The sequence below is a fragment of the Camelina sativa genome, chromosome 1, assembly GCF_030686135.1.
Source record: "Camelina sativa cultivar CO46 ecotype springtype chromosome 1, ASM3068613v1".
In the NCBI taxonomy this organism is placed as follows: domain Eukaryota; kingdom Viridiplantae; phylum Streptophyta; class Magnoliopsida; order Brassicales; family Brassicaceae; genus Camelina; species Camelina sativa.
Genome location: NC_141880.1, coordinates 188922 through 209304, shown reverse-complemented (window position 1 = coordinate 209304; position 20383 = coordinate 188922). Strand labels below are relative to the sequence as shown.

Here is a 20383-nt window from a genome sequence, read left to right as displayed (position 1 = left end):
CCCATATAATTGAACAGATCAGGCAAACAAGGTTCATTAACGGCCCATATTAGACAGAAAATATTAAAATATAATAAAAATAATGTGGAAGAAAAGCTGTAGAATAATAATAGAAGGAGTAAAAATTATCTTATCCAGAGGAGAGGAGTGTGTGTGAGAGAGGAGAGAATCACAAAAACCCTTCTTATCCTCTTCTTCTTCTTCTTCCTCAATCCTCATCATCCAATTGAAAAGAAATCCACCGATACAGACAAATACCAGTACTTTGACGCTTTCTCTCTCTCTCTCTCTCTCTCTCTATGCTCGTTTCGGACAGAACAAAAGCGCACTCCCTAATCCAATGTCAATTTCTCTCTGACTGAAATATTAGCATATCTCTTCCTTGTCATTTTTGTGCTTCTCCATATGGCGGCATCGTTTGCTTCTGTTCCCACATTTAGTTTCGTCAATTCCTCCAGGTTTCCCCGAAAAAGATTCGATTTTTCCTGCTCTAAAAAAACCCTCGACGACGTTCGCTCTTGTTCTTCCGGCAACAACAAGCAGGAGGTTAGGTCTTTCTGATTCCCTTCTCTCTGTTTATTAAAAAAAAAAAAAAAAAAAAAAAAAAACCCTAGACATACTCCACTCACCAATGCACAATGTGATTAGGGAGTTTGTAATAGCCAAATTTGACTGTATGGAACTTACTTATATTCTGTTTGGAATCAATCCCTCTTCAATTCTCTCCATCAATGCTGCGAGATTGTTTGTTGTCGAAAACTTATGGCTCACGGCATCTGAAACTGAATGGGTTTCTCTTGAATGCAGAGAGGAGCATTCTCATCATTGAAAGAGTGTGCTCTTTCGTTAGCTTTATCAGTCGGTCTAATATCTGCAGTTCCTTCTATTTCTTCGCCTCCCGATGCTTACGCTGTGGCGGCGAATCCAGCGATTCCAGATGTTTCAGTGTTGATCTCTGGTCCTCCGATCAAAGATCCAGGAGCTTTGTTACGATATGCATTGCCCATTGACAACAAAGCCATCAGAGAAGTTCAGAAGCCTCTTGAGGATATCACTGATAGCCTCAAGATTGCTGGTGTTAAGGCTCTCGATTCTGTTGAACGGGTAGGGTTTAGAGCGCACACACAAGTACTTCTTATGTGTTTTTAATGATCGATGATGTTGCATTGGCAGGTTTCTTGTTCTGTTTTTTTTTTTAGTAAGGAATCTGAGCATTTTAGTGTTTGCCTATTGTAGAATGTGAGGCAGGCAAGTCGATCGTTGCAGCAAGGCAAAACTATGATAGTGGCAGGTTTTGCTGAATCGAAGAAGGATCATGGCAATGAGATGATCGAAAAGTTGGAAGCTGGGATGCAAGATATGCTCAAGATTGTGGAAGATCGGAAAAGAGATGCGGTTGCTCCAAAACAGAAAGAGATTCTCAAATATGTTGGCGGGTGAGTGTTTTTTTAAACTTTAAAGTAACTTTAGGGGTATGTATAAATGAGGGATGAGGGATAAAAGAAACAAATTCTATAAAAGGAAGTGAGATGGGTTATGCTCATTTTGTGATTGATGACTGCAGCTGAGATCTTCGTGTGGGGCATTCGCAGAATAGAAGAGGATATGGTTGATGGCTTCCCATATGAAGTCCCCGAAGAGTATCGGAACATGCCTCTTCTCAAGGGAAGAGCCAGTGTGGACATGAAGGTCAAGATCAAGGACAATCCCAACCTCGAGGAATGTGTCTTCCGCGTTGTTCTTGATGGTTATAACGCCCCTGTTACCGCCGGCAACTTTGTGGACTTGGTAGAGCGCCATTTCTATGATGGCATGGAGATCCAGAGATGTAAAAGACTACTCTCAATTTCACTTTTGCCTTCTTCATATATGGATTAGAAACTTAATGAGTGCGTTTTTGGTTTCAGCTGATGGGTTTGTGGTACAAACCGGAGATCCAGAAGGTCCTGCAGAAGGATTCATCGATCCAAGCACAGAGAAAACGCGGACAGTTCCTCTAGAGATTATGGTGACTGGAAAGAAAACGCCTTTCTACGGCTCAACTCTTGAAGTAAACCTCCAAAAATCTCTCCTTGTCAGAGACTTATTATAGTTATCAACATCGATTTTAAGCTTTAGTTTGGTAATTGGTGTTGGTGAACAGGAACTGGGTCTCTACAAGGCTCAGGTTATGCTTCCTTTCAACGCATTTGGTACAATGGCAATGGCAAGAGAAGTGAGTTCTTCTTCTTCTTCTTCTTTTCCATAGTTTATTAAGTTGGTGTACTTATACATACATACATATGAACAGGAGTTTGAGAATGACTCGGGATCAAGCCAAGTGTTCTGGCTGCTTAAAGAGAGTGAGCTGACACCAAGCAATTCCAACATCTTGGATGGTCGTTACGCAGTCTTTGGTTATGTTACTGATAACGAAGACTTTCTTGCTGATCTTAAAGTCGGTGATGTTATTGAATCCATTCAAGTTGTCTCCGGTTTAGAGAATCTCGCTAATCCCAGTTACAAAATCGCCGGTTAACTCTTCTCTTTCCCCTTTTCTCGGTTCATGTATAATGTACTCTGTTTATTTTAATTTTGTGAGAGAAATTTAAAGTTGCATAACTTTTTCCTATGAAGAAAAGTCTGAATTTATATCAGTTTTTAAAAAAAAAGAAAAAAAGAAAAAAAGAATAGATGTAGTCCCTTTAATATTTTGGTGGAATTAATGCTTTATAATTTTTGATCAGGTTTAATGCATTGTAAACCAATATACATATTGACAAACTATAAAACAAGCAAAGAGCAAGAATTAGGTTTTGTGTGTATAGGATGATCGTTTGAAATAGATAGGCGACATTCATCCTATGAATCAAACACCAACTAAATAAAACATTTTTAATAACCCCACAATCAAATTTTATAAATAATAATCTCTCTACTTCCAAAATAGCAAGAGTTGATGATGATACTAATAATAATGGAAACGTAGTTTATACTTCATGGGCCTCGGTGTCTGCGGAAACAGAAACAGCCTTGTTGTTGGTCAGGAGGTATCATTCCTCCGCCTTTAGAAGTATCGATAGCCTCCAACATCGCCACCACTTCGTCCATCTCTGGCCGCTTATCCGGATTCGCATCCCAACACCTCTTCATCACGTTGGCTAACGAGCTTGGGCAACATCTAGGTATCTCCGGTCTCAGATTCTAATTGTTCAAAAACATAAATGTCTACATATACTCTTTTACGTAATCATAAATAACTACGAAAAAAGGTTATATTGAAAAACCTGGCGGACGACGGCGGAGGTGACTTCTGAGAAGCTGAGGTCAGGATAAGGCATGTCGCAACAGTAAATCTCCCATAGACATATCCCGAAGCTATACACATCGCACTTTCTGTTGTAGGGACTCCCATTTAACACCTCGGGAGCCATGTAGCCCAAGGTTCCGGTCTCACCGGTCATGTCGTTAGGGTTGGAGGCCTCGAGGCGAGCCACACCGAAATCTGCAATCTTTAAGATGCGTGACTTGTCCAAAAGCATGTTCTCCGTTTTCACGTCTCTATGCACAATCTTCTGAGAGTGCAAGTAACTCAACCTAATTACAACATTAACATATAGATTGAGTTACTGATACACATAAACCGGGTTATACCGGAAGAAATTGATGAACCGATAATGTACCCGCGAGCAAGATCAAGGGAGAGTTGGATAACGACTTTGAAGGCGAGTTTGCGGCGGCGAGTTTTGATGAGGAATGACTTGAGTGCGCCGCCGGGGCAATACTCAACCACAACGCAGCATACGTTATTCGGCATTCCCATGTGTCCGTTTTCCGTCTGTATGCTCATCTCCGATGTCCCCATCGCCGCTCCTATGAACTTTTTTTGTTGTTTTTTTCCACCAGACAAAATTAATACACCAGAAACACATGACATCTTTTATTTAATGCTCAAAAAAGACGTAACATCTGTATTAAAAAACAGACATAAACGTACACCTACCTACACATATCCATACATACATGTGAGTATTTTTTGGATATCACAAGTTCACAACTCAATTATGTTTCGGTTAATCGGTTAAGCTTAAATTGATTTCGGTTCAAGAATTCACCGATATATAAGAGTGAATTTTAGTGTACCTTGGTAACATTGGGGTGGTCAAGCTTATGCCAAACAGCTACTTCTTGAGTGAAAGCAGCTCTAAGCGAAGCTATCTCTGCGTCTGACCTGTGACCCTCTTCTCCCCAGTCTAGTAGTTTCACTGTTTTATAACAATATTTTTCACACATGAATCATGAGTTACATAGGAAAAAGATTCAACTGAATACGTACATCCAAATATTTGAAGGAAAAAAAATTACTTATATGAAATATCTTCTTAAAATAATATTTTGACGTACGTAAGGTCAAATTTGTGTTGTTACTTGTTAATATTACACTAAGAACTGAATATATATATTAAAAAACAAAAACATGTTTTTGTTAGTTTCTTAATTAACTTTAATCACTAAATTACGGACTATAAATCAGCCGGCATTTCGCAGGTTAGCAAAACTTAAGTGAATTATAAATTCCTCATTACACTGCTAATGCATGCTTGTTTACTTGATCACCTATTAAGACACCTAGATTAAAAAATAGTTTTCAACAAATTTCAAGTTTTTTTAACTTCTTTTTCCGGAAATGTAAGTTTCTATTCTTCCCTAAATTATTTGACCAAAAGGGTACGTTCTACGTACGTATATATATCTAAAACACACTATTTGTACAAAAACAAAAAAACAAAAAAGTTATGACTGATGAGAGAGAGAGAGAGAAAGAGAGATTTGTACCGGCGACATCTTGACCATCGTAGATTCCACGGTGAACCGTACCAAAAGTACCTCGAGCAATCACACTTTTTACGATAAGCTTAGAAGGATCAATCTCCCACTCTCTTCTTGACCTCCCAACCTCCGTCGACCTAATTATGTCGTTGTTGTTGTTGTTGCTATATCCACCACCAAGAAGCGGTCTCTGAAACACAAGCTGTCGATGTCCGAAGCTGTTCTGGTTATGTCGGGTATTATTTACGTTGTCTTCGCCATCACTCAAACTCTTCCTCTTCTCCATCGTCCATGCTCTGCTTAAGTGTCTCTGCAGCTGCTCGTCCAGACTCTTTAAATCTATCTGATCTGCTCTCACGTATCCTACTCCCCCGCCACTCTCCGCCTTCTCCTTCATTTCCTCTGGATAAACCAAAACCGTTTCAATATATTCGAAATGGTTTTTCTTTTCCCTTTACTAAATTGGAGTTTTCATCACCATCTTTTTTTTTTTCTTTGCTTGAGATTACTTTTATTGTTTTATGTATTGTTTGAGAATTGTGATTGGAGTGTGTAAGAGTTGAACAAAAAAGCAGAAAATGGGGAAGTTGTGTTTGTGTTTATTGCAACAAACAACTAAAGAAGAGGCTAACTCTCGCTTCTATCTTCTATGTGATGAGATTTCTCTCCCGAATACTTCAAACTTAAACTTTCTATTAAGACAAACAAACGTTTACACGTGACCACATGGGGTGTCCCTTAAGGGGCTAGGGATCGACGTGTGTCGGCTCCACTTCTCACAACTCTCTTTTGGATAATAATTTGTTCCAAACCCAATAAAATTTTGTGATCTACTTTTGTCAAATATTGAAAAATTATACAATATGGGGAAAAACAATAGTTCAAGGTTTAATAATATATATACTTAAAATACTATTTTGAAAAACATAACAATTTGATAAAAAAATTGTAGCATCAAATATAAGGTGTTTATTAAAACAATGAGTGGATATAATATAGTTCAAGAAATCATGGGATTCCTGGTCACTCTGCTACCTTTTCGTTTTGTGGGTTTAATATGTCATTTTCAACATTATTTCTTCTTCTTCATTCTAATTAATTAGTTTATTTGGCTTAATTTTATACTACTTCGTTATTTAAATATTAAATATGGACATATTCTTCAAATGTCAATTTCTATATATGCATATATGTGAGAACCTCAAACTAAATTATGTAGCTATCCTAGTTTATATAGGTATAGATGTTCATTCGATTATTGGTTATTTGGTCCCAAATTCAGTATATTGGTACCATTTTTATATATAAGCTAACTAACTACATATCTACAATCTCGGAATAGATTATATTATTTTTGTCTGTCGTGTTTGAACTTCTGGAGTATATATGCTAATCCAGGAGTACTATTAGTTAACAAGGTCAATAAGTAGGATATGATGGGAATGTAATTATTGGACCAAAAACCAAAGTGTACTGACATCATCTTCATGCCAATTATGAATGCCACAATAAGAAAAATTTAGTTAATAATATTTTCAGTCGGCATATAGTTTGAACAAACAAACAAAAAAGTTTGTTTATGTTCGAGAGTGTATGCTTAATAGAAAGTTGGTCTGTGCACCCCATATGTAACAACTGAATAAAAGTATATATAAAACTTTTCAATTCATTACACAAACTATAATAAATGTTTTTTGTTAATAAAATTATAAAAAATCTATATCAAAAGGGAATATGACAATTGATGTTAATTCTCTTTTTCGTCAGGGAAAAAAATTAAAAAAAAAAAAAAGAAGAAGATTAGACTGTCACAAGTAAAGTAGTGGCAGGATAAGAAAACGACCGAACAAAAACTTCAAAAAGCTTTGTTCGTATTTTAGTAAATCGTTGTATATATAAATATTGGCATATATTTTTTAAATATATATATATATATATATATATATATTGGCATAGTTGAGTTAAGCATGACAGTTGTTGTTTCGGATAAAAGGAGAAGTCGCTACAGATTTTCATCGACACGCACGTGAAATCTTTGACCGACTCAGTTCATGTGACCCAAAAGGCCAAAACCGAGAAAAATAGTATATGCACTGTGCAGTCAGCAGTGCGTGCGTACATTTGTAGTATACGGGTCATTAGTTATGTACCATGCATATACTATATTTTAAAACCTTTTTTCATCAAATAACCTTTTGCAAATCTAATTATTCTAACTTCAGAAACCCAATTATCGCTCTAAATAATGTAGGGACTTGTTCCACGACGAGTTCATATACAACTATCGAACTTAATTTATTCCGATTGTTGCTTTCGTCCGCTCGTCGCACGAACAAAGATGCTCAGCGTTTAAGAAAAAAAAAAAAAAAACTCAGCGGGTTAAGTCCCAAGAAACTAACCAGAAAAGATATGAGCGTAATAACGACCGCTCCAGAATCTCTTGGTCTTGGACTACTTTTTTGTTCTTGTTATCTCAGCTTTTGATTGTTGGGTCTATTGTGGAATCACGCGAATGAACCATTATATCATGGGTAAGGAGTTTAGGCCTTATTGTAGCTGTGAATTTGTGGAAACTAAACTGCAAAGAAGCCCTTTATTTTATATGTATCATCGTATAGGAAAAGCACAGAGAACACTCCAAAAGATGTACCAACACAAGCCCTTACGGATACGTATGCTTAACGTTAACCACCAAAATATATGCTTATAATCTGTATCTTATATATTTAAAAAAAAAAAAGTATATATATATATAAGTATATGGTTTGGAGTATATGGTTTCCGATTTTGTGTAGGAAAAAACATGGAGTTATTACAAGTATTTAATGGTGACAGAGAATTATTACTCTTTTATCGTCTCAACTCTCAATGTTAATGAACAACTTTTCCTTGTCGAAATTTTAAATTGTGCAAAATATCTATGCTTAATTTATCTGTCTAAATAAATGGGAAGTTTTTTTTTTCTTTTTCTTAAAGAGATTACAAGTCTGTGGGAGGAGAAATTTACAAAGTATACGTTTGCATGCTTGAATATGTATATATGTGATGGAAGGCAGAAAGAAATTATGTATATCTATTGATTATTGTTATGTGGCCCAAAATTTCATAGATTAGTTTTTGTAAAAAATAATTTTAATTTTAAACAGTAATTTCTTTATAATCCCAAGATAGTCAAACCAGATATAAACATCTAATCTCATCGTAATCATGTCACAAAATTTTATGCCACTTACCTTTTCAGTTGAGATATGATAACTATTGGTCTGACACATGAAACTTCGATGCCAAATTAGGAATCGAAGGCGAATCTTTTTAATACTCACGTGATCTATTTGTGTCCCTCTAGACCATCTTATGCGGTTCCATATTATTTTGCCAAGAAGATCCGTTCCAGCTGCATTAAAAGAACTAAATGTTAAATACCCAGAAATAAAAATTTAGGATTTTTTTTACGAAAATATGAATTTGCGTTATATTTTGCCTAAAAAATGTTTATCTATAGGAAAAAAAGAGACGTCAAAAGAAATATCAAAACCAACTTTAAAAAAAAAAAAGTGAAGCATGTGAATATGTGATAAGACGTCCGTTCTTTCTCCCTCTCTGATCTCTTTATATATAATATTAGTTCAATTTTGAATTGTTGCTAGTAAAACTATTTAAAAAAGGCAGCTCAATTAAATTTGTAAACATATATATATATATATATATATATATATATATATATATCAATGACAATGTTATTATAAGAGCTAGCTTTGGCGGCACTCCATAGATGTAGCCGAGTAGATCTACTCTTGTATATATATAAAGAGCTATTCTCGATAGTCTATCATATAATTTCTCTCCCCCCCCTCCCCCAACCTCTTTGTCTCTCTCACTCTCTTCACCGAAAGAAAGAAACGAGTAGAATGAGAAAAAAGATAAGTGGAGAAGAAGGAAACCAAGAGTATAAGAAAGGTTTGTGGACAGTTGAGGAGGACAAGATCCTCATGGATTATGTCAAAGCCCAGGGCAAAGGCCACTGGAACCGCATTGCCAAAAAGACTGGTCTCTCTCTCTCTCTCTCTCTCTCTCTCTCTCTCTCTCTCCATTTTTCTTGATGGTAAAATTGAAACTATGGGGTTTAACTAAGATGAAGTTTTGAGCTTTTGACTTCCCATTTCAAAAAGAGCTTAAATTAAGTTAAGAAGTCACATATATGATCACATAGATTCATATTGTTAATTAGCTTCCTTTGTGTTGGGGGAATAATTTGAAAAATCATAACTTATGGAGATGCCTTTAGACTTTTACAGGCTCTAGACGTTTTTTTAAAAAAGCATTTGAATAATGGAATAGGTTTGAAGAGATGTGGAAAGAGCTGTAGATTGAGATGGATGAACTATCTTAGTCCAAACGTGAAGAGAGGCCATTTCACTGACCAAGAAGAAGATCTTATCATTAGACTCCACAAGTTGCTTGGTAATAGGTAAATATATAAATTATAGGTTCTCTTATAAAAAATAATAAAAAAGACGTCGCACACTTTCGATTAGTTCTATATAACTCTACTAGCTACTTGATGTGTACAGGTGGTCTTTGATAGCTAAAAGAGTTCCAGGTCGAACGGACAATCAAGTGAAGAACTATTGGAATACACATCTAAGTAAAAAAATTGGAATAGAAAATCAAACAATCAAATCGATCAGCAATCAGATGAACAATTTGGGGAATATGACAGATGCATCCGAAGAAAGATTATTGAATGTGAAATTTGATAATAAAAGCATTCTCGGGGATGAGAGACTGCTTATGAGCGAAGGTCTTGGCCTTCTCCATCAAGCGAGTTCGTCGCTTTGGGGTCATCATGAGGATGCTTTTGAGCCTAACACACTCACCTACATGATGGATTTCATTGATGGACAATGTTATTAATGTTTTATTTTTGTTTTATTGGCTGCATTTATCTACTTTTTCATAATTATTTTCTCTTTTCTACATTATGTAATTTTTGGTGGTGGTCATAATTAAGTAATGAAGAAAACAAAAATAGAGGACATGTACACTCGGAAGTTAGTGAGACAAAGCAATAATAATAAACCAGAGTCATAAACGCAGTACGAATATAATAATAATATTTTCTGTAACTAATACTCTCTCCGTTTCAAAATATAAAATGTTTTAGCTAAAAGCACGCATAATAAAAAATGATTATTTTTAAAATTTTTAACCAATCAGAAACAAAACTCCATAAAATAAATAATAATAAAATATAAAACTAGTCTAAAAGTTACCTAAAAATTTGAAAACATCTTATATTATGAAAGAACCAAAAACCTGTAAAACATCCTATATTATAAAACAGAGGGAGTAATTAAAATGTGTGACAATGAATTACCATTCACACTGTCCCCTTAGTTTAATTTAATTAATTAATTTTTTTTTTTTTTTTTCACTCCATGATACGGTTCACGTATCAAAAAAAAAAAAAAGGTTTTTGAGGTCTTTTCCTAAATGTTTTTATATTAATGAAATACATAAAAATAAAAATAAAAGCAGTAGCCAGTACTACTAGGACATGGGAGGGCTTCAAAGACAGAGCTCAAAAAAGGTAAATCAGCAAACGATGGTAACTATAAGCGTTAGAACTAGGAAAACTATCAGAAGTCTTGTTCACCAAGAGACGTTTAATTTGAGGATGACCTTCTTTATTTACGAGTCAATCAATTTCTTCATATTTGTTACAGATAGTGTTTAGTACGTCCCAGTGATTGATTTATTTTCAAACTGCATGCAATAATAGGCTTCAAATTTGGGAAAGAAAGAAGAGAATTCTTGTCACCTAAAATTTCAATTCGATCTCTCTTACTTAAACAAAACCAAAAGACCATTTTGTTTTAATTATTAAATATAACGCGAATGGTTTTTTTTTTGTTTTAAATGATCTACATAGAAACAACAAGTTGGTATGACTGAATTGAAAATGTGAAAACAGGAAAAAGGCTTCAAAGAGTTCCTACAGCTTCCAATGTAGAATGGTAGCCACATCTTTAACCTACCAAACAACATAAGAAAATAAAATCAAACCATAAATTATACAACCGTTTTGATATACATAAAGAACACAATAATTTTCATAAACTTAAACCGCGAAAGATCTATATATCATCATCTCGGTTTCCTTTTTTTTTTTTTTATTGATATAAAGAAAGTTGGTAGAGAAGAGAAAAGAGATATATATCTCATCACAACCAAAGAGGCACGTTACAAATTACATATGGCGTAGTTATATAAATATATATATGTATGATGGATGGTCATGATGATGATGATGATGATGGATTGGTGGTTCATACAGAGCTAGTTTCGGAGATGCCAAATTCAAGTCCCCAAAGCTCAAAAGCACCCTTAACGAAGTCAAAGTAGCCTCCCTTCAAAGCAAGTGTTCCATTCACAAGTCCTTCTCTTACAAACGGATATGTCAACAGGTTTGCTAGTGAAACATTCACAGATTCCTGCATTCAATTAATAAATATTTATATTAAAATCTCATCTCTCAGCTCGTATGTATATATTGGCTTCTGGATTGACGATAGAATGAAAACATATACAGTATGTATGTACCCTTTCGCATTGGGCACATTGGTGTTCAAAGCTTGCATCTCCATGTTCTGCTAGAACCTTAGTCCTGGCTGGCAAACCGATTTTGACCCAGTCCTCAATGAAGTCCCTGCAGTTAATAACATGCATATAGATATAATCTCATTTAATAACTTTTTTCTTAAACAAATTGATGTCAAAATTTAGATAAATGGGTAGGAAGATATTATACGTGGAGTTGTTTCCATCGAAGGGGAAAGACATAAGCCCCTTGATTCCACCACATGCGCTGTGTCCTATTACCACAATGTTCTCCACCTACATTCACAAATAAAAGAAAAATCAATTACATTAACTTTATTAATATTATTCATAAAAATTAACAATGTTATATGTTCAAACTCAGTATATATATCATTTTTTCATTAAATTCAGGTTTTGTTGTTGTTAAGGTGTTAAATTGTATCATATGTATATATCTCTTCGTTATTTTAGTTATAGAGTAATATATCACAAATAACTACCACATTTCCCTAAGATGGGAGACCCGATTGGGCCCATCTTCAGCCTTTATGGCCCGGCCCATTAAAACTACATATGAAGAACTAACTATAAAAGAATCAGGAGTTCGTTCACCTTCAGGTGCAAGACCGCGTATTCAACGGCTGATCCAACTCCAGTGTGTCTGACCTGCAAAGTTAAACCCCCCATAAATAAAATTCAACGTTACGACTCCTCAGGCAAAAAGTCAAGTAGCATGGTCTAAGACAGAATTGAAGGATTCTGGCTTGAAGATAGTTTATGTAAAAACAAAAGTAAGTGTTGGATTAACCTGGTCAAAAGGAGGAACCATGTTGGCGACGTTACGAACCACGAAGGCCTCTCCTGGCTGAAAGTTGAGAACGTGTGATGGACACACACGTGAGTCCGAACAAGCAAACACCATGAACTGCACCACCATGAACATTTTAATTGTTTAATATGCTGTATATATACTTCTTTGTTATTAAATGAATCATTATTTCTAGTTACGTACCTTAGGACTTTGACCCTTGGAGAGTTCACCCCACAATTCAGGGTTGGCACTGCAAATTAAAACATTGAAAATATGAACTAGTTAAAATCTACAGTCATTAAATTGGTGATATAATTAAGAAAATAAAAGAAAACAGAAAATATATATATATATACTCGTATTTCTCCTTCTTGAAAGTGATGAAGCCCTGCTTAATGGTTTCGACGGGGTCAAAAGCCTTCTTGTCGGACGAAGTGCCTGTCTGAAGCTCAGCCGTGACCTGCTCCACCTTTGCCGCAGCAACCGTCTTTAGCTCTCCCTTCTCGCTGCCCATATATATATATATATGCCATTGTTAATCACAAATATATTGTTAACTGGTGTACTGAAACACCCCGTTATTAGTTTATTAAAATGTGTTTAGTCTTTTTCAATCTAGTAAATCTGATTATATGCTAATAGTATATGTGAATAGAGAGGTGTATTTACTTACATGAGAAGCTTCTTGAGAGCTTCAATAGCCTCGTCGTATGATTCGCTTCCCATCTCTTCGCTCTGCATGTTGGTTGACCAAATAAAATTAGAAGACAATCCAGTAGTATATGATATTTTCGTGGCAGTAATTAAGTAGAGAGCGGGTCTTGTCGTGTTTTAAATGTTGAAACTACAATCAACCAGACCAGTTCAACACTTTATTATACGATGAAAGTACAATATTTATCGTCTTTTATACGATTTTAATTTTTTTTGGGGTGGAAGATCGGTAATGTGGTTAGGAGCCAAATCGGTAGGTTGAATGAATAAATATAGATGGCGACTTCATCATCACTATGCTCCACACGCTCTTATATGGTTTATGCATAACACACACGTCTCAGTTTTCACAAATCGTTTTGGCGAAGATACTAGTAAATTATTTTCTTTTTATCACGTGGATCCTACGTACGTTCCAGCTCCCAAATTTAAAAATGTCGGATTTTGAGCAGAGAGGCAATAACGCTTTTTGATATTTCAAGGTCATTTTTGTTTTCTTGACATCATTAAATGTCGAAGCAAATAGTTTGAGGAATAAATGTGAATTGAAGTTGGATCGGAATCGTTAAGAGCATTTGGAAGCTGAAACACTAAGCTACTCTGATATTTGTTAATTTGGGTAATTGTTTCAGTGTCACGCACTCACGCTAACGACCAAAAGTACGTAAAACACGGATAATAATAGTAAGGATAATAAAAAAGGATGTGAAATACACGTGACATTTTTCCAGGATTTTTGGAAGTTTTTCGTAATAGCATCATTATCCCGATTGATTGTTACTCCAAAAAATATATTTTAATGATTTTCTTTTAATATTATTATATATTTAAATAATAAATCTAAAAATAGAAAATTAACTAATTAGATGTTGCCACTTGTGTTGAGTAATGCTTCTTCGTTCCTATAGAAAGTAACGTTACTCAGTTTTTTTTCTTTTTTTATTATTACTTTTAAGTTTTTAATTGAGAGAATCTCTAAAAGAACCCTTAGTAAGGATTTGAAATACCGAATAACAAAGAACCATTTAGCTTTTTGAATAATAACAAAAGAACCGTCCGTAAATTATCGGGGTTACTAACTAATGCGAAAAGAACTTACTATAAAGTAAAAAAATACGTCGAAAGGAAGGGTAAATTTAGTTTCCTGTATATGTAGATATAGATAACCCTATTATAACTAAGTAATCAACAATGTAACTATATATATATCTATCATGTATGTAAGAAATAACGTAGGTTAAGAAAAAAGAGATGAATGTTAAATGTGTATACCCAATATGGGGCGATGATAGGAGCAGGAGCGGCAAAAACGGGCTCGTTACGGATAAGGGTTGGAACGGAACGGGAAGAAGAGGAGGAGGAGGGGGAGGAAGAAGAGGAGGGGAGGCAAGCGACGGTGGAAGAAGTACGAAGAGAGAGTTTTTGGAGAGAAGATTGAGAAGGAGTGAGAGAAGTGAGGAAGAAGCCGGAGAGAGGAGCGGTCGACATTTTGCTGGTGAAGAGAAGCGGAGACTGGAGAGTACTGATAGTGAGATTTTATTTATAGTTATCGTTTATGGAAGCTACTGCTTAAGTGAATGTATTATAGCATTGATTTAAAGAGTTGATCGTTTATAAGACTGGTGTCTCTCATGGACTTATGGTAAGGTTTTGTGGGAACGAGGATAACGAAAGCGATAGGTGCGGTGAATATGAAAGTTTCATCTTTCTTGTGGATGAGGAATATTAGCACAAGATTTGAAAAATCTACGTGCTCTTTGTTCTTTCAACTTTTAGTTATATATTTATTTTTAGAAAATAAAAGGTCTCAAAAAGGTTTAGAGGATAAGGTCCCTTATCATCAAAACAAGGATCAGCCTCTTTCACTTACCCTCTCAGGCTTTCATCTTAAATAACTACCACCCACTTTAGATGTTAGGCCATTGTTTGTGGTGCATATGAAAGAGCCATACTTCTCTAAGCCCTGCGGAGATCAGACATTGCTAATATTTTGCATCATCCAGAAGATGCAAACGATGTAGTTAGGGAAAATGTGTAAGGATTCACATCGATCATGGACTGTTGTTCTATCTTATCAAGCAACAGATTCAGTGAAACTCTTAAAGAACAAAAACGAAAAAAAAAAAAAAAAAAAAGAGAGAGAGAGAAAGAAGAAATCCATAAGTTCTTCTCTCTCTGGCCACGCTTCTCTCGGAACTTCCATGACCATAAATCATATAAGCAAAATTAAGGAAAAGAGTTTTCGTTTCCTTTAACATGTTAGTAGAGATAGAAGTTGAAGAAGAAAGATAGATGAGCAAGCATTAGGTTTGGTTTTTGGGACTTATATGTAAAGTGGTGAATGGCGAAACTATGTCGACATTTTTTCATGCAAACACACACAACATAATGTCAACACTCTCTTGTCACAGAGTGTGTCGAATGTGGCTTTTATTTATTCATCCGGAGTAAAAAATGAACATAGGCAATGTTTTTCACAACGACATTAGTAAGTAACTTGAGGAATGGATAGAGACAGAGGAGTAGATGTAATATTTTAACTTATGCCAATTTAAGAACTTCTACTTTGGGCATAGTCTTATTGGACAAACTGAGAACGCGATACATCGAGCTGCTTTTGCCAGCCTAAATCTTTCGCTCTCTGTCAAAACTCTCTCGATCACCTTTATGATATTTGCATCCTGCAAAACATTGTAAAAATTGCTTCAGATGTATGTCTTGAACCAATCAGGCAAGATATAACTTGGAACACATATCCAAGTTTTTCCTATTGTATGAAGAAGAGACTACTGCACTGTAGGGGTAACCTTTCTTGGTTGCTGAATAGTAGGCCTAACGTTAGCAACATCACCAACTATAATTATATTGTTCGTGTTTCCTCGGTCATCCCTTTCCGTTGGTGAAGTTGTTGAATGCCTCCAGTCACCATTGATTATGTACTTGTAGTAGTATCTGCCACATTGTCAAATTGTCAACGATCACCAAGTTATATGACACAAGTGCATTTTCATAAGTTTTCAAACTATAATACCTTTGCGATCCCTCAAAAAGTCACAATTAACATGCAGGGAAAATTACTGTTGAACCTTGAGCATAAGCATTAATGGGAAAGGTAAAAGAAGAATGACTTACTTTCCTTGTGAAAGTCTAACTTCAGTTTCAAAACGTGGACCGCCCTCGTGCGTTGCTTTTATGGGTTCTTTCCAATTTCCTGTGAAATCTCCAACTAGCAATACATCCTCCCCCTGTAATAGAGCCATCCAAGGTGTAACTTAAAACGCAGAGGCCAGTCCCATTGGTTTCTCAACCCTACAGATCACGAGTTCCTAAAGAATTGCAGCAAACTAGTAAAAGCATGTAAAGTAATAGTCACCTCGTGTCCATTCCACACAAAGGTTACAGAATGTGTTGGATTCCCATCATGTTTGCCATCTTCCACCATTGCAATAAGATCCCATGTTGCCCAAGCAATTGCAGGTCTGTGAAAAATTACATATAAGTCGACATATATATTCATCAAAACAGAAAAAGTCGTCCATCGTCTGCAGGTCAATGGTCAAGACAGAGATGAGATGGATAAAAACCTGTCAGGTTTGCAAGCGTGCAATCCAGTAACGAAACTATAAGCAGCATGAAGAGAGGTATCAGTCATCCAGTGCAGATAAGCAATCACACAAGCCGATGATCGGTCAAAACCAGTGGTACAAGTTACAAAGACACGATGGTTCTTTTTAAGTAACCGTAGTAGAATCCCGACACAAAGTGGGAGTTTCTTCCTAAGATCAAATGAATCTGCATCCCTGGCACGAAAATATCAAAACTCTATTACTCTTGTTCACAACTGATTAGAGCGCTAGGAAAAGAAAGCACATGATGTGCCTCATGGCGATATGACTTTGCATACTTTATAGGATAGTTGATCATTAAGACTTCAGATTTCTGGCATGCATCATTGATTTTTTGTGAATCGATTCCCCAGTTTTGTGCTTCAGTTCCACCTTGGAAATTCAATATGGCAGTAATTCCCTGTAGTATAAAAAGCTTGATCAGTTAAAACTATACTTGCAATTCTAGAAAACAATGATCTCAATAATAAGGTCATATAAAAGACTCACTGCTTCCGACAAATTTTCCACATCCTCTTCTGTTTGTATACATGAGCCGACATATATTTGCTCTGTAATCTGAAAAAGGCCAACAAGAGAAGAATGGTGTTGAGAGATTGAACGGAAAGAGGGAATATGAAACAAGACTAATCCGGGGAAAAAAAAAGAATTTTCAGACCTTGCTGTAGCGCATTCCAAGAGCATGGTTATAAGACAGCTCTCCTTTTGATCGGTCAAGGGCTTTGATGTATTCATCTAAAAGGAAATTACCATAACCCCATTCGCCATCTCCAGAAACTTCTTCTGAAAAGACACAGATGAGCGGACTGATAGGTGGAGAAAGAGTGTTCTTCTGTGTCCCTGACTGAAAGGAATTGCTCTGTCTGGTCAGAAGTTTCCATCCCTGAGAAGTAAAAAATTTCGAGGAAAAAGCAGCATAGCCAGAGTTTCCATTGCCTTGAGAGGCTCTCAGATCGGAGGATAAAAGGTTTTTGTTCCAAGTAGCAAAGGAGACACGTCCTCTGTTATAGAGCAAATCAAGGTCGGTCAAATGGAGCAGATACTGGACTGGAAATGGAGAGAATGGTCTTTCAAGAACAAGGCTAAACGATCCTGTTCTCTCTGCCAGCATCTTCCTGAATAAATAAAAAACTGGAAGAAATAAAAAAGAAAAATTCAAAAACAATAACACAATGGAGTCAGCATTCAACTCACAGCACTTCGCATTGATATATTAATATTGAAAAATCCAGCTACGGACTGTTAGATGTTAAAACCATACAAACAAAAAAAAAAAAAAGAAAGAAAGATGCAAACATGAGTGTTTCCAGATTAAAACAAGACAAGTTAGCAAATTACTAGTAATCCTACCATCCAATACATGGTAAATATCTCTAGCCAATAGTCATGAAACAGAGTGTTAGCAACACCCAGTTATAAAGACAAACGTAATGGTATGGTTGATTTACAGGAGCAATCAGATGGCAGAAGTTTGCGAGGAAATTGCAAGGTATCAATCAGGTAACTCAGATCAAACGCGGGTAAGGACTAAGCCGTGACTAACTAGTCATAAAGCAACAAGAGCAATAGAAAGGCATAGTTAAAAGAAGCCTGGACAGTATCAATCAAGTAACGTCAGAGCATAGTCGGTTAAAGGACTAAACAAAATCCATGTTAACTAGCCATCAGACTCGTGTAGCAGATAGAAACGAAACAGGGCATAGAAAATGTCATACTTGGTATCACCAAAATCGTTGATTTCGACAAGAATGCCACCAGAAGAATCACTGGCCTTCTTTAGTGTATCTCCAACCATTATGATTCTTGCCTTCTCCGCATTGCTCTACGAAAAACAATTTATAACAATGGGACGGGATGAGGCTAAGAAACTTTCACCAAGAGAAGCTAATAGAGAGAGAGAGAGAGAGAGAGAGAGAGATGGAGAAATAGTAGAAATAATACCCCTTTTTTGATGGCGTGGACGAAGATGTTGCCATCCGCTGAAAGAGCGAATCGAATCCCTAAGGGCTTCTCAAGGGTGACCATATACTCATTCAAGTTCATCTTGAACGGAGATGAAGACGAAGACGACGACCCCGCTACGACTCTGAGAAAGAGTCTTCGTCTGTTGGATCCGACCTTTTCCCTAGAGCCAAAGTAGGCGATTCCTCCTCTTCCGCTGCGGAACGGCGATCCGGTCAGAATAGACGGAGGAGAAGATCGTTCGAGAGCTCCGAAACCGGAGATTTGTTGAAGAAACGCCATAATTTATACCAACCGGAGATCCCAATCTCGAGCTCGAGATAATGAATTGAGTAAAAAGAAAAAAAAAAAAAAAAAAAGAGGCAAAACTTCGAAACTGTGAGTGTGAGCAGCGGCGAGTGAGAGAGAGAGGGGGTAAGGAACTAGTGGTCCACGTGTTTTTCACGTGGGTCCCTCTTTCTCGTGGAAGTATCTAGCTTCTTATTTTAACACGTGTCCTCTCCTTTTTATTTATAAAACCAAAATAGAAAATAAATATCTTAACCCCCCCCCCCCCCACCACCAGTTTCATCGAGTCAACGAATTGAATTGGACTTTCATTAATATATGTATCACCAAATTAACCAAAGTTACATTACATGCAAGTAGAAAAGTATAAATTACAGAGTAAGTAAAGTTTAAACAATGTAAAGTGTGCCTAACTGCTACAATAATAATAATAGTTTAGTGTTGTAAAGTCATTAATTAACGACGAAATCCTCGAATTCCGGCGAATACTCCGATCAAATCTTGCTTGTATGGCAAGTAAGATTTTCTTCTCTTGTCTCCTTCCCCGACCTTATACGACGCCGTTTTCTCCTTCTTCCCTTTCACCGCCGGGGCCGGGGAGCTCGTCTTCTTTGCGTCTCCCCCGTCGCTGTGGCTCCTCCTCATAAACTCCTTTAAATTGCATCGTTTCGATGCGCTTGGGGCCAATACGACTCCGTCGCTATGGCTTCTCGTTAGAAGCTTCTTTAAACGGCTGCGCTTCGAACCAGCCGCCGGAGATCTGAGCGGACTCCACAGACAACTCCCAGAGTAACTCTCCGATATATTCTCAGCGGCGGCGGCTTCTTCGAAGTCATCATCTTCTTTCTTGTTAACGACGTCTTTCTTGAAGGGCGGGAAGTGGACGAAGGTGTCTTCATGCAACGGCGACGTTTCAAACTCGAAGTCAGCGTCTTCGACGGAGTCAACTTTAGCGGATTGATGATGATCTACGATATTGTAGCTCATCATCATCTGGCTCTCGCGGGAAACTTTAACGGCGGCGGCTGCGAAGTCACCGGAAGCGTAGCAGCTGAAGCTTGGGCTATACGACACCGTTGAGGAAAATTCATGCATTTTGTTGTCTAGTTCTCTCTCCACTAATGTTGCCTTGTTCTCCTCCATATCTCTCTCTTTAACCAACCGTGTTGTTTGTATCTTTGTGTGTCTGTGTGTGTTGTAATATTTATACATACAAACGTGGTCTCGCTTTCGTGGTCTTTGTTTTATTTTATGGGAAGTTTAGAGACGTACGTACGTCAATGCTGACGATCATTATCGCCCATCCTCACATTATGATCCATCTTTTCTGCAACCAACCTATAATAATATCTTAGACGTGTAATCAGATTTGACATAATCATTTTGCGATTCTGTCATTTCTTTAATTAATATCTGTGTGAACACGTGATTCTTTTCTCTATTTTAATAGACTCTTATCTAATATTATTCATTCATATACATATATAATCATATGATCTGCGACTGACTTTACAAATATTTTTATAAGTGTTATTTTTTTTCTTTTTACGTTTAATTAGCAGTATGTACT

General features: G+C 36.5%; 6 protein-coding genes across 9 annotated transcripts; 2 read left to right on the top strand and 4 right to left on the bottom strand.

Moving 5' to 3' along the window:
- The first annotated feature begins 92 nt into the window (after positions 1-92).
- On the top strand, positions 93-2788 carry LOC104719397 (peptidyl-prolyl cis-trans isomerase CYP38, chloroplastic). Of its 2 annotated transcripts, none has more exons than XM_010437320.3 (7): positions 93-546; positions 808-1104; positions 1237-1436; positions 1593-1828; positions 1908-2050; positions 2144-2215; positions 2291-2788. In XM_010437320.3, the coding sequence occupies exons 1-7, from the start codon at positions 406-408 to the stop codon at positions 2516-2518; spliced, it is 1317 nt and encodes a 438-aa protein (XP_010435622.2). In that variant the 5' UTR covers positions 93-405; the 3' UTR covers positions 2519-2788. The 2 variants fall into 2 exon arrangements, with proteins under 2 accessions (XP_010435622.2, XP_087314880.1); XM_087458754.1 differs by having other exon boundaries at positions 1565-1828.
- An 83-nt stretch (positions 2789-2871) lies between these two features.
- On the bottom strand, positions 2872-5740 carry LOC104720534 (serine/threonine-protein kinase 54). The gene is made up of 5 exons (XM_087459291.1): positions 4816-5740; positions 4123-4244; positions 3663-3859; positions 3267-3576; positions 2872-3183 (listed from the first exon to the last, which is right to left on the bottom strand). Exons 1-5 carry the CDS (start codon positions 5204-5206, stop codon positions 2977-2979), a joined length of 1227 nt encoding a protein of 408 aa, XP_087315417.1. The 5' UTR covers positions 5207-5740; the 3' UTR covers positions 2872-2976.
- A 2711-nt stretch (positions 5741-8451) lies between these two features.
- On the top strand, positions 8452-9856 carry LOC104719398 (transcription factor WER-like). Of its 2 annotated transcripts, none has more exons than XM_010437321.3 (3): positions 8452-8856; positions 9148-9277; positions 9381-9856. In XM_010437321.3, exons 1-3 carry the CDS (start codon positions 8718-8720, stop codon positions 9721-9723), a joined length of 612 nt encoding a protein of 203 aa, XP_010435623.1. In that variant the 5' UTR covers positions 8452-8717; the 3' UTR covers positions 9724-9856. The 2 variants fall into 2 exon arrangements, with proteins under 2 accessions (XP_010435623.1, XP_019086766.1); XM_019231221.2 differs by having other exon boundaries at positions 8670-8856; positions 9156-9277; positions 9381-9788.
- An 822-nt stretch (positions 9857-10678) lies between these two features.
- LOC104719399 (beta carbonic anhydrase 1, chloroplastic) lies at positions 10679-14710 on the bottom strand. Its single transcript, XM_010437322.3, has 10 exons — positions 14210-14710; positions 12897-12958; positions 12580-12729; positions 12425-12473; positions 12221-12337; positions 12025-12078; positions 11621-11706; positions 11413-11518; positions 11145-11303; positions 10679-10843 (listed from the first exon to the last, which is right to left on the bottom strand). The coding sequence occupies exons 1-10, from the start codon at positions 14423-14425 to the stop codon at positions 10805-10807; spliced, it is 1038 nt and encodes a 345-aa protein (XP_010435624.1). The 5' UTR covers positions 14426-14710; the 3' UTR covers positions 10679-10804.
- A 613-nt stretch (positions 14711-15323) lies between these two features.
- On the bottom strand, positions 15324-18922 carry LOC104719400 (phosphoglucan phosphatase LSF1, chloroplastic). 2 transcript variants are annotated; one of them, XM_010437323.3, is made up of 10 exons: positions 18505-18922; positions 18279-18385; positions 17222-17678; positions 17053-17121; positions 16842-16963; positions 16522-16737; positions 16311-16416; positions 16070-16182; positions 15745-15889; positions 15324-15618 (listed from the first exon to the last, which is right to left on the bottom strand). In XM_010437323.3, the coding sequence occupies exons 1-10, from the start codon at positions 18805-18807 to the stop codon at positions 15499-15501; spliced, it is 1758 nt and encodes a 585-aa protein (XP_010435625.2). In that variant the 5' UTR covers positions 18808-18922; the 3' UTR covers positions 15324-15498. The 2 variants fall into 2 exon arrangements, with proteins under 2 accessions (XP_010435625.2, XP_087314273.1); XM_087458147.1 differs by having other exon boundaries at positions 17222-17694; positions 18505-18921.
- A 178-nt stretch (positions 18923-19100) lies between these two features.
- On the bottom strand, positions 19101-19998 carry LOC104719402 (uncharacterized). The gene has a single exon (XM_010437324.2). It carries the CDS (start codon positions 19954-19956, stop codon positions 19270-19272), a length of 687 nt encoding a protein of 228 aa, XP_010435626.2. The 5' UTR covers positions 19957-19998; the 3' UTR covers positions 19101-19269.
- Between the last annotated feature and the right edge of the window lie 385 nt (positions 19999-20383).